Source organism: Capricornis sumatraensis, chromosome 7 (assembly GCF_032405125.1).
Source record: "Capricornis sumatraensis isolate serow.1 chromosome 7, serow.2, whole genome shotgun sequence".
Classification (NCBI taxonomy): Eukaryota; Metazoa; Chordata; class Mammalia; order Artiodactyla; family Bovidae; genus Capricornis; species Capricornis sumatraensis.
In genome coordinates, this window is record NC_091075.1 from 27,698,437 (window position 1) to 27,712,502 (window position 14,066).

The 14,066-nt window shown below is 39.1% G+C and overlaps 1 protein-coding gene across 1 annotated transcript in view; it reads right to left on the reverse strand.

The window, feature by feature from the left end:
• The window catches only part of MTTP (microsomal triglyceride transfer protein), a 56,993-nt gene that overhangs the window by 18,290 nt on the left and 24,637 nt on the right, over positions 1-14,066 (reverse strand). The window contains exons 9-14 of the mRNA XM_068974786.1: positions 9,893-10,061; positions 8,810-8,917; positions 5,580-5,792; positions 3,164-3,375; positions 1,365-1,462; positions 1,141-1,262 (exon numbers count right to left, since the gene is read on the reverse strand). Coding sequence (XP_068830887.1) covers positions 1,141-1,262; positions 1,365-1,462; positions 3,164-3,375; positions 5,580-5,792; positions 8,810-8,917; positions 9,893-10,061 — 922 coding nt within the window. The remainder of the gene's footprint in view (positions 1-1,140; positions 1,263-1,364; positions 1,463-3,163; positions 3,376-5,579; positions 5,793-8,809; positions 8,918-9,892; positions 10,062-14,066) is intronic.

Here is a 14,066-nt window from a genome sequence, read left to right on the forward strand (position 1 = left end):
ATACATAGTGGATTGCCTGTCTCAGGGAGCCCCTAAAAACGAAGTGGAGAGATGTCGGCACAGTTGGCCCAAGTCTGTGCTATGAGAGGGTGTGCAACTCTCTAAGCCATGACTCACAACCTTCCACATAAAACCTTTTCCAGTAAAAGAAGAGACGTGGAACATCGAGAGCAGGCTCACACCCTGAGCTCTACCAGACACAGGAATCCTACATATTCTCTGTCCTCCACACCCAGGGCCCTAGCCATGGGCGTTTGGCATTTCAGAGCGCATATCAGAAAACAGATGGTGATTCCTCAGGACAGAGGCATGGTTTCTGACTAGAGTCTTGTTAAACAGTGTAGTAACACAATATTGATAAGAACTCAAGTTTATAGAACACTGAATCATTTCTAAAGATAAAATTAGCTTATTGAGAAGATTGTAGTTTTCATATGCATAAAAAGTAAAAAGAGAGTATATTTTGAAATTAGGAAGCCTTTAAAGATCGTCACCAAATTTGGGGTAAAACTAAAGGGATGGAAGTCAGCCAGTTGTCAAATGCCTACACTTTATTCTTTTCTGTCTTAGAAGTATTAGAAAAATTAGATCAACTCTTTGGAGAACCATATTCTATTATGAGAGCTTTCATTATGAGGAATCAGTCTCTCCATAGAAACACCAAGAGAAGGAAATACATTCTAGAATTAAATATCTGGAGCTCCAAGGAATATATATATATCTATGAGTAAAAATAAAATATTTTTGCAAAACATATGTGAGAAATACTGGCATGATTTCAATCTTGTGAACATGTGTACCTTTGAAAAAATATGGATGTTTGCATATTTGAAACTCTCTGGGACCATAAACCACACAGCCTCTTGCAGATGATGGAATCAGGATGACATGATAGGTCCATGATTAATTTACACATTCTATAGTGTTATCATACCCACTCCAGTGTTCTTGCCTGGAGAATCCCAGGGACGGGGGAGCCTGGTGGGCTGCCGTCTATGGGGTTGCACAGAGTCAGACACGACTGAAGTGACTTAGCAGCAGCAGCAGCAGCAGCAGTGTTATCATTAGTATATATTTTATCCTACTTCACACTAACTGCTTACATAGTCAAATAAGCAAAATTAATGAAAAATGAGATACCTGGATACCATGAAGAGGAGTTTTCTCAATATACTGAAAGATGTTCAGGTTACTTCTCCTTAGAATGCCAGAACCAGAGTAAAGAATGTCAAGGCTGTAGGTAGATGCCGAATGGGAAGTCCCTAATGACACCAACAAAAAAAATCCGCAAATTTAACAACAGTCACAGCAACACTGAGCAGGGCATGGGGCAGGGAGGGAGAGCCCCTTTCTGGGTTACGTACGTTCTACATAGCCAGTATATGCAGAGGAGGACCCAGTCTTGGAGAAACGATCATAATTATGAGCAACCATTTCCTTCAGAACTTGACGGACAATTTTGCTGTAACACAAAAAAGGAAAAAGCTGCATTGTGGTGGTTGTTTCCCAAGTCATATTTGGAAGGAACCCAAATCCTCAGTGGAAAAAAGAAGGGGCCAAATTTTCCTCATGCCACACCAAGACTAGGGAGGTGCCAGCTGGAGTGTCAGCATCAGGATGAGGGTTTTCCCCTTCATTCCTCAGATATCTGAAGTTTAGTTTGGTATCAAAATGACAGCAAGGTGAGGACACCCAACTATGATATAGTTGAAGCTGAGTGATGGACACAACTCAGAAGTGGAAAACAGCATGTTCTTTGAATCACTGTGGTTCTACTGTCAAATAGTATATACTTTTAAGGAAAATTGTACCAAACTGGAGAGGCTGCCCAATCTTTCTTTAAATGTCTTCCTATACCCTCTAGTGTTGTCTAATGTTCAATTAAAGGGACACTTCACAAGGGACTTCTCTGGTGGTGCAACAGTTAGGACTTCACGAGCTTCCACCATAAGGGACACAGGTTCGATCCCTGGTCAGGAAACTAAGATCTCACAAACCACTCAGCATGGCCATAAAAAAGAAAAGAAACATCTCAGTGAAACGCAATGTGTGTGCCAAGTTACTTCAGTCGTGTCTGACTCTTTGCAACCCTATGGACTATAGCACACCAGGCTCCTCTGTCCATGGAATTCTGCAGGCAAGAACACTGGAGTGGGTTGCCATGCCCTTCTCCAGGGGATTTTCCCAATCCAGGGACTCTTTCATCTGCATTGGCAGGCAGGTTCTTTACCACTAGCGCCCTCTGGGAAGCTTGAGTGTCTTTTTCTAAGTAAGCCTTACCCATCTAAGGGAGAGGCTATGGACTTCAGTATCCTTGGGCTTCCTGGTAGCTCAGCTGGTAAAGAATCTGCCCGCAATATGGGAGACCTGGGATACCTGGGTTTGATCCCTGGGTTGGGAAGATCCCCTGGAGAAGGCAAAGGCTACCCACTCTAGTATTCTGGCCTGGAGAATTCCACGGACTGTATAGTACATGGGGTCCCAAAGAGTTGGATACGACCAAGAGACTTTCACTTTTTTTTTCTCTATCTTATTTACTTATCTAATTAGTGTTGAGATATTGCCATTCCTGACTACTTAACATTAATTGCATCAGTAATAATAAAATTTAAACAGCACAGCAAAAAAAGAAAATAATCTACCAAAGAAATCCATACCTAGGTCTGATGTAGAACATTATTGAGAGGCAGAAGAAGAATGTTTCCTTACAGGGTTCACCCCAGAATCACTAGGTGATATGATTTTAGCATAGAGAAGAAAAGGTAAAGAGCAGTCCTCAAGTATTCAGAGGGACTGCATATGAGTGAGTGATTAGCTCTCTTCTGCTTTGCTCCAGGGATGAAGTCCGGCCGAGAGAAGATTTCAGTCCTACTGAAAATGTAGTTGGATTTTAAAACCTCACTAGCACTTGGCAATATGATATTATCAGACCGAACAGAATACCTAGAGTGAAAAAAACTATATCCAGAGTTCCAAATCATAGTGCCAAGGCAAAGTTTAATCTGGCCTGCTAAATACTTCTCTTATGGGAAATTTGGCAAACTCTTTGGTTTTACGCAACATAACCCAGCATAAAGACCACACCATTATTATCAGCCACATGTGTATCACATCATTACACAAGCAAGCTCAGATAAGCAGAGAGAGGGGCGCTGTTCCCTACCTTGCAGGCATTTCAAAACGTAGGATGTCTTGGACAATGGAGAGCATGTATTTATTCATTTCTTTGGGAAGTTCCCCAATAGAGAGCAGGATGTTTTTTACTTCCATGTAGGATGGATTGTTTTTTAAAATGATGGCTGCTGCAGTAGTACGCACAGTTTTTTCATGTATTTTACGATTCTGGTGGTATATCCTGTTCATAGTCTTCTTTACCTGTAGACAAGATGTTCAAGCTTGGTTAGCTCACATCTCATTTCATGAATTGATACCGTGGCAGGAAGAGTTCATGCTCATAAAGATAGACACGTGCCTCTACATTTCCCACATTTCTTTGCACTTAGGGTGGGGCCATAGTTCTGGCTAACAGACCGTAAGCAGAATTTCTGTGGGTGACTTCTGGGCTGAGGCAGTTAAGAGCTGATATATCTTATCCCGCTCTTTAGTCTACTACTATAGTGAGTTCATGGCCACATTTTCCCTTAGCATGGATTAGCCATAGCGTGGATGAGAAGCTGAGATGTGAGAAACTGAGATTTCTGAGTCTTGATTGCTATGCAGCATATCATAGTATTACCTAGGAAACACAGATTTTTCAAAGGTACTACTGCTATAGGCAAAGGGCCTCTGGAAAGAGATGACTAGATGAACCTATATTCCTTACAATGAAGTGCCTCAGAATTTTCCATCTTTTTAAAATTAATAGACTATTTTTTAGAGAAATCTTAGGTTCACAGAAAAACTGAGCTGCAGGTATGCTGCTGCTGCTGCTGCTAAGTCGCTTCAGTCGTGTCTGACTCTGTGTGATCCCATAGACGGCAGCCCACCAGGCTCTCCCATCTCTGGGATTCTCCAGGCAAAAACACTCGAGTGGGTTGCCATTTTCTTCTCCAATGCATGAAAGTGAAAAGTGAAAGTGAAGTCTCTCAGTTGTGTCTGACTCTTAGCGACCCCATGGACTGCAGCCCACCAGGCTCCTCCATCCATGGGATTTTCCAGGCAAGAGTACTGGAGTGGGGTGCCATTGCCTTCTCCAGAGCTGCAGGTATAGTGTTCCTATATACCTTCTGATCTCCATCCCTTCCCACTCCCCCTTCCACACAACCTCCCCTCTGTCAACATCCTGCATCTCAGTGGTATGTGTATTACATTTGATGAACCAGGGATGCCTGGCGTGCTGCGATTCATGGGGTCGCAAAGAGTCGGACACGACTGAGCAACTGAACTGAACTGAACTGAACTGACACTGATACATCATTATCATCCAAAGGCCATAGGTTATAATAGAGGATTTTCTTCTTTTTTTTAATCTTTTTTACAAAATGTTAATACTGAAGAAAATTCATCAAAATAATTACATCCTGTGGCAACAACTAATTTCATTAGTCACTAGCATCACCTAACAATAGGGGTTCTGTACTAGGTATTTATAAATATTTCTTTCAATTCTACTCCCCTCTGCCTTGTTCTCTCTCTCAAATGTTGACCTTGTTCTCAAATACATAGGAATTAAGAAACTCATCAAAACAAAAACAACTAAGAAGAGACTGAGCCAGAATCTCTCTCTAAGTCTGTCTGTCTCAAACACTCATGACCCTAATTATCACACTTCACAGGCTATCAACAACGTAGCTGCAAACTTAGAACATCATTTTGAGCAGGCAGTTTATCTTATACTTTGTAAACATTCTCTGTCCTAAAAAAAATTTTAATTTGGATGGCTTCCTGAATGGTCACACTTAAGCCAGGTTATTCCCATGTCAAACAATTTAAGAGCATCTTAAAACATGTGTGTGTGTGTGTATGTGTGTGTGTGTGTATGTGTGTGTGTCTATGCGTGTTAATTGCTCAGTCATATCTGATTCTGCGACCCCATGGACTGTAACCCATCAGGTTCCTCTTGTCTACGAGATTTCCCAGGCAACAATACTGGAGTGGTTAGCCATTTCCTTCTCCAGGGGGATCTTCCCTACCCAAGGATCAAACCTGGGTCTCCTGCATTGCAGGCAGATTCTTTACCATCTGAGCCACCAGGGAAATAACGATATTTCAGAGAAGAATTTGTTTCTTTAAGTAAAAGAAGGTGCTTCAATATTTATGCTTCAGGATATAGGACAATATCTACTCACAATGTGAGGCTACTTCAGAACTGACTTAAATCCAATTGAAGTTATTTCTAAACAGGAAAAAGAGATTCTTAGTTTGGGGCAGGAAATAGGGTGACTTCAGAGAAGTTTGCAGCCCACTCCAGTGTTCTTGCCAGTTGAATCCCAGGGATGGGGGAGCCTGGTAGGCTGCCATCTATGGGGTCTCACAGAGTCGGACACGACTGAAGCGACTTAGCAGCAGCAGCAGCAGCATGATTAGGCGTGCTTTTGTTTCCCTTTTGTGAAGGTTGCAAATATTCTTGGAGAACTTACCTCATCAGTTATGAAAGGGACATCGTATCTCTGGAGTGCGGTGGCGGCAAGGTGGCTGATGGGCCCTTCTCCCGTCTCTGTGTACTTTAGAAGGAGCGGGATGCCTTCTGGAAGCCGGGCATTTTTCAGAGCCAGCAGGTACATCATGATGTCCTCTTTTTTCCCTGCTTTTTCAAGTCCTGCCAAGATTAACTTCTTGGCTTCTACCACTCCCTAAAAGAACACATCCTACGTCAGACATATGTGTAACCACACATGAAACAAAGCTTGGGTAAGACTGGCTTCACTCTTGTGTCCAAGACAACAGCCTCAAGTTTTATAGATTTTGCACTGGTTGCTTGACTGAGGCACACAATGAAAATGAAAAAGTACAGCTTGATAAAGGTACTGTTGTTATTTTTTAAATGCATATATTAACATATCTGCAAGAAGCAATGAGTATAATTAACAATGGGCATATTTACTTTTAAACACATCCTGACTGTATAAAATCATTTTTTAAATTCCCTTGTAATCGATTATTCCTAGAATTGCCCATTCATTGAAATTCTAAAATAATGGTTAGAAGGTGCCTAACTGGTGGCATTCACCTTTTCTTTTGTATTAACTATGGTGAAAGCACCTAGGACTCAACTGTAAGGTCTTGTTCTAACTATTTAAAGAGTGCTCATTTCCACTCAATTCCAAATTTCATTAATGCTAACATACTGTTCAAAAAACCTTTCTTGAATGCCTTCTGTGTAGCAGGTACTTTGCAAACATATTCTTTAATCAGGAAAGGCCTTTTGTTTTCTGACCTTGAAACTATTAACTAATAAGTTAATAGTTTAATGGAAAAGTAAATTAGAAATAGGCTCTATTTTACCTTTGTTACTAAGTATGTTTTAGGGGCTTCAGTGTCATATGTAGGCTTCAGGTACACACACACACACACACACACACACACACACACACACGGGAGAAATGGGGGGTAGTGACCCTCAAATAGAATGAAGATGCTGAAGTTTAAATGTAATAAAGAAGTCCTATCTCTCAACTATCAGACTGAACTCTAAAACCCCAAAAGTTTGATAACATACATTGTTATTGAGCCTATTGGGAAATAGGCATCCTAGTGGGAACCTAAAATGTTACAATTCCCATGGAAGATAATTTGGAAAAATCTAACAGATCTGCATTTTGATCCAGGACCCTAGCCCTGAAGCTATAGCTCCAAAAATAAGAGAAAATGTGCCCAAGATTATCCATTTAAATATTATTTGTAAAGAGCAAAAACAGTGGACATCACTTAATGACCATACATGGGAGAATGAACCGTGGTGCCTCAGTTTAACACACAACGGAGTACTAGGCAGCTGTAAAAGGAAGGAGAAAGATCTCTGTGAACCAGTATGGGTTGATTTCCAGAATATGTTGTTAAGTGGAAACAATAAGATATACAGAAGTTTATAGTTTGTGTAAGAAAAAAGGAATAAGAATGTGTGTGTACACCTGCTTACTGTTGCAAAAAGAAACAGGAAAGAGAACACAAAACTAATTATATCACTTACGTAGAAAAAGTAGGTAAGAATGGGTGGAAGGGTAGGAAAGGGAATGAGACCTCTTTGAGAATATTTTTAAAATCAAGTTTTGACTTTCAAATCATGTTCCTATTTCATATATTCAAGAAATAAGATGAAGTTACAGATGAAATAAGATGTAAGGATGCTAAAATTGAATTGAAACAAAATCTAATGAACATGAATAAATATCAGATTAATAACATAAATGAATGAAAGAAAATAAAAAAGAATTAACCCAAGTAATGTTTTAGCATAGTACTCTGATTATATACCTTTCGTGTAATATATTCTAAAGACAAAAATATTGTGAAGTCTTGAACTTTACTTAAGATAATTTGTTTTTTGTAGTGATATTCATGTAACAATTCCAAAGCTATTTTGTGCATGCTTTAGGACTGAGCAAATGAATCAATGTTCTTGAGAACCAAGGTTCTCAATGTGGGAGAAGGAAGATATAATTATGGAATGATGGAAGGAGAGAAAGAATCCTGTAGAACTGGATTAGAATTAGAGGTAGCAGTATGAACTCACAATTTAATAAATATAAATACATGTATTTTGTCCATTGTAAAAGCTTAGATGCAATGGCCTTCAAGTAATGAGAAGTAAAAGTCTTTAGGGGTCAGATGCATGCAACTTACTCTCAAAGGGTTCAACCAAAATAATATAAAATGAAATAAGACAATTCAAATAGGGTAATACATTAACAACTGTCAAATTTAGATGAATCAGGTATACAAATATTCATGGAATTGTGCTATTCTCACAACTTTTCCATAGGTCTGAATTTTTTTCCAAATATAAATTTGGGGGAGAAAAGAAATTAGGATGCAGTGAGATCAAAATGTAAGCAAAAACACATATTAATAGGAAACAGAAATAAAAGTAAAATGCTGACTGAAAGCTAGTTATATAATAAACATGGATTGGAAAAAAGATTATATTTGTATGTGTTTAACATCTTTAACCTGTTTACCTTACAGAAAGATGAGTTGAGTTCAATATTAATTCATTTAGATTTTCCATATTTAGTTGTGCTTAAAAGTGAGTGTTTTGTCATAATTTAATGAGGAAGATGTTAAAATTGATAGTCCACTCAGGCAAGTGGAGAAGCTTTGAGGAAATTAAATTAAAAATAAAATACAAAGTTCTAAAGTAGTTAGAAGTAACTAAATTTCTCCCATAAAAACTCAAAAACTGCAAACCATACTTACTATAGATAATAGTCTGCTCAAGGAGGTAGCCTTAGAGTCTACTATCGAAGAACAAGAACTTTACCATATATACGTATATACATCATTCAAAATTGAGTACAGTACACAGTGGGTACACAATAAATATTTCTTGATGGGGGATTCTTGGACTATTCACTTTCAGCGAGCGTTTATTGAACTTTACCTATGTACCAGGCACCATTTTAAGCAAGTGGTGAGGAATAAACAAAGATCCATTTCTTCAGTGAACTTATATTTCAGTGGGAGACAGAATAAATAATCCATGTAATAATTAACTGAATTATAAAGTATGTTCAACAGCAATAATTGCCATGCAAGTAGTGAAAACAGAGTAGGGTGAGAGGAATTGGGAACACCAGTTGTGAGCACGCAAGTGTTAAATAGGATGGTTTGGAGCTATGTATAAAGTGACTGAGATTGGATTTGCACTTACTTTCAGTTTGCAGCCTTCATTCTGACACAGCTTCCTGACAAGGGCCCCGATGATGATCATAACAGATTCTCTGATGTCATTGCTTCCAAAAGAACCTTTGAACTTACTCTATTAGCCAAACAGGGACAAAACAGATTACCAAAACATGTAACATTTTCATGGAATATTTTTCAGTAAGAAACAAAAGTAGCCAAAGCCTAAAGAAACTGTTTCCATATTTCTAGATTGCGAACTCTGAATTTTGCTTTGGGGACACATAAATTCACTATCTAGCTTTGAACTGAAGACTGGTAAAGTCTTTCCAGGTATTTTTAACATAGATCTGTGTATTCCTGAGAGGTTTATGGATTATATTCACTGCATCAGTAAATCAAAAAAATGGTCTGTAAAATTGTATGTGTGGGTAATGAGGGACTTCACTAATGCTATCAGATTTTCAAACAAGCCTATTTTCCAAAAAGATTATGAATTATTCCCCTAAATCATAAGTGAATAAGTACACTTTCTGTTTTTAAACCTTGGGTCCAAGAGAACTCTAGCTTTTGCTTCCAATATAATTTTTCAGTATCAGAAGAATGATATGTATTGCTTTGGTGAAGGTTCATTGGGGTTTTTCAGTAATAATGTATTGAAAATCCCAAAGGAACTTTTTGGCCAACCCAATATATAACATATAATGAGTATATGTTATACAATGTACTGTACATTAAATAGCATGAAGATTTTTGAAGTCAAAATAAATCTTTTAAAGTCAAATTGTGAAGTATAACCAAGACAGAAATTGAAATTTTGTCCTATGTCACATTACATGATAGGTGAATATAATCTTTAAATTTCCATAAGACATAGCTTAAGTTATCTAGAGGAATTGCAAAGAAGACACTATGTGAAATATTCTACTTTGTGAAATAATCTACTGTACAATTAATGATTAATGAAAGAAAACAGTCTAATAGAATTTGAATATGAATAATCAGAAGATCTAGTTTCAGCCTTTATTTTGATGCTGGCAACTTTTAATTACTGCTTAGATTCTGAAGATCAGCTGAGAGCTTTAATTTTGGCAGTGTCCATCTGACTTACAATGAGGGCTCTCAGGAGTTCTTCATCGGGATGTGAGGCAAATGCACAGGCATAGAGAAACCTTTCCTGGAGGATAACGCTCTCAGCGCTTTTGAAATCCAGAAAGTCCAAAATGGCATCTAATGAGTCTGGTGTTTGAGCAGAGGTGACAGCATCCACTAGCTGGGGTCTACAACAGAAAACACAGTCATAGATATCAATCTTTAGGGTGCTTAATAAATTATTTTGAATTGCTACCATTCATAGACCCCATTGGTTTGAGTTTCCTAAAGAAGTGAAAATTTTTTACTTAAACAAAAAAAAGTGATGGCTTTCTCTGAAAGACACTACCCCATTTTATTTTAAGCCTCTCTCTTAACTCCCTTCTTTCTCACTCAATGTACCCTCAGAATATACAGATTAATTTTACTGTTTTACCCTAAGCCAAATATAATTTGGAGGCTTGTAAATAAAATTATATAAATAATATCACAAATTAGGTTAAAATTCTTTTCTCCATAATTAATATATACAAGCTATGGTCTCCCAAATCAATTCTTTTTCTAATTAGCTTTGTAACTATATACATTTCTTAAATGCATAACTAAGGTAGTATCATTCAGTGGAAAGATGGGACATTCTTTTAACTTTCATTTATATCCAAGAGAGAAATTTCTGCTCATTTTTTTTAAAAATAAAAAGCACCATGGTACAGTTCAAGTTCGGACTTCCCAGGTGGTGCTAGTGCTAAAGAAGCTGCCTGCCAATGCAGGAGAGGTAAGAGAGGCGGGTTTGACCCTTGGGTCAGGAAGATCCTCTGGAGGAGGGCATGGCAACCCACCCCAGTTTTTCCGCCTGGAGAATCCCATGGACAGAGGAGCCTGGTGGGCTATGGTCCACAGAATCACAAAGCATCAGACATAACAAGCGATTTAGCATGCACACAAGCATAGTTGAAGTTCAATCACAACAATTAGTTGTGAGTAGAGTGAAACTTCTACAGGAAAGTGCTAGGTACATAGTCTACTCATCAAGAATCTCTGATTGGTTGAGACTTGGGATGATAATATTTCTGAAACTAGTTGCTATACTAATGAACATAAGATGTCTGTATATATTTCACTCCACATCTACATAACAAATACATACATGTATTTAATGCATTATATATATATATATATATACACATATTTTTAAAAAGATATTCTTGTACTATACCATTTTGGGCTTAACAAAACCTCATGGAATGGAGCAGACTGAGAGAGAGATAATACTTCTTAAGTGTTATTATTGCAAACACTCTACTAGCTATTTTAGGTATGCAACCTCTTTTCCAAATTGGGAAAGGAGTACATCAAGGCTGTATATTGTCACCATGCTTATTTAACTTATATGCAGATACATCATGAGAAATGCTGGGCTGGAGGAAGCACAAGCTGGAATCAAGATTGCTGGGAGAAATATCAATAACCTCAGATATGCAGATGACACCACCCTTATGGCAGACAGTGAAGAACTAAAGAGCCTCTTGATGAAAGTGAAAGAGGAGAGTGGAAAAAGTTGGCTTAAAACTCAACATTCAAAAAACTGAGATCATGGCATCCGGCCCCATCACTTCATGGCAAACAGATGGGGAAGCAGTGGAAAAAGTGACAGATTTTATTTTCTTGGGCTCCAAAATCACTGCAGATGGTGACTGCAGCCATGAAATTAAAAGACGCTTGCTCCTTGGAAGGAAACATGACCAACCTAGACAGCACATTAAAAAGCAGAGACATTACTTTGCCAACAAAGGTCCATCTAGTCAAAGCTATGGCTTTTCCAGTAGTCATGTACATATGTGAGAGTTGGACCATAAAGGAAGCTGAGCACCAAAGAATTGATGCTTTTGAACTGTGGCGTTGGAGAAGACTCTTGAGAGTTCCTTGGACTGCAAGGAGATCCAACCAGTCCATCCTAAAGAAATCACTCCTGCATGTTCATTGGAAGGACTGATGCTGAAGCTGAAACTCCAATAATTTGGCCACCTGATGCGAAGAGCTGACTCAATGGAAAAGACCCTGATGCTGGGAAAGATTGAAGGCAGGAAGAGAAGGGGATGATAGAGAATGAGATGGTTGGATGGTTGATGGCATCACCAACTCAATGGACACGAGTTTGAGCAAGCTCTGGTAGTTAGTAAACGACAGGGAAGCCTGGCATGCAGCAGTCCATGGGGTCACAAAGAGTTGGACACGACTGAGTGACTGAATTGAATGGAACCTCTTTTTGCTTTAACTTCTTCATCTGTAACATGGGGCTATAAAGAGCAGTTATTTTAGGGTTGTCAAGAGGATTAAATCACATGATCTATGTAAAACACTTAGAATAGTGCTTGGCACATTGTAAATGCTCAATAAATATATGCTGTTATTAATACCATCAGCTCACCTAACATCTCTGTCAGTTTAATACTAATATTCTCCCTATACATAAGGAAACAAACTCAGAGATATCAAATCATTTGTTCAAGGTCCCATAGCTGGTAAAAATAGAGCTAGGATTGGAACTCAGTTTTTTCTGACTCTGGAATACATGGGTCTTAATTACAGTGTTTTCTAAAGTGTTTTCATGTAACACTAATCCTACAAAATGATTTTCAAGGTCATGTAAGTTTGGAATATATTTAAGGAAACTTATATGTAATATTGCCAACAAAGGTCCGTCTAGTCAAGGCTATGGTTTTTCCAGTGGTCATATATGGATGTGAGAGTTGGACTGTGAAGAAAGTTGAGTGCTGAAGAATTGATGCTTCTGAACTGTGGTGTTGGAGAAGACTCTTGAGAGTCCCTTGGATTGCAAGGAGATCCAACCAGTCCATTCTAAAGGAGATCAGCCCTGGGATTTCTTTGGAAGGACTGATCCTAAAGCTGAAACTCCAGTACTTTTGCCACCTCATGCGAAGAGTTGACTCATTGGAAAAGACTCTGATGCTGGGAGGGATTGGGGGCAGGAGGAGAAGGGGACGATAGAGGATGAGATGGCTGAATGGCATCACTGACTCGATGGTAATGAGTTTGAGTGAACTCTGGGAGATGGTGATGGACAGGGAGGCCTGTTGTGCTGCAATTCATGGGGTCACAAAGAGTCAGACATGACTGAGTGACTGAACTGAACTGAATATCTTTTCAAGATTGCTGGGTGAAATATCAATCATCTCAGATATGCAGATGACACCACCCATATGTCAGAAAGTGAAGAGGAACTAAAAAGCCTCTTGATAAAAGTGAAAGTGGAGAGTGAAAAAGTTGGCTTAAAGCTCAACATTCAGAAAACGAAGATCATGGCATCCAGTCCCATCACTTCATGGGAAATAGATGGGGAAACAGTGGAAACAGTGTCAGTCAGTCAGTCAGTTCAGTCGTTCAGTCGTGTCCCACTCTTTGAGACCCCATGAGTCGCAGCATGCCAGGCCTCCCTGTCCATCACCATCTCCCAGAGTTCACTCAGACTCACGTCCATTGAGTCTGTGATGCCATCCAGCCATCTCATCCTTGGTCATCCCCTTCTCCTCCTGCCCCCAATCCCTCCCAGCATCAGAGTCTTTTCCAATGAGTCAACTCTTCGCATGAGGTGGCCAAAGTACTGGAGCTTCAGCTTTAGCATCATTCCTTCCAAGGAAATCCCAGGGCTGATCTCCTTTAGAATGGACTGGTTGGATCTCCTTGCAGTCCAAGAGACTCTCAAGAGTCTTCTCCAACACCACAGTTCAAAAACATCAATTCTTCGGCACTCAGCCTTCTTCACAGTCCAACCCTCACATCCATATATGATCACAGGAAAAACCATAGCCTTGACTAGATGGAGGGCTCCAAAATTACTGCAGATGGTTACTGCTGCCATGAAATTAAAAGATGCTTACTCCTTGGAAGAAAAGTTATGACCAACCTAGATAGCATATTAAAAGGCAGAGACATTACTTTGCCAACAAATGTCTGTCTAGTCAAGGCTATGTAGTTTTTCCAGTGGTCATGTATGGATGTGCGAGTTGGACTGTGAAGAAAGCTGAGCACCAAAGAATTAATGCTTTTGAACTGTGGTGTTGGAGAAGACTCTTGAGAGTCCCTTGGACTGCAAGGAGGTCCAACCATCCTAAAGGAGATCAGTCCTGGGTGTTCATTGGAAGGACTGATGCTAAAGCTGAAACTCCAGTACT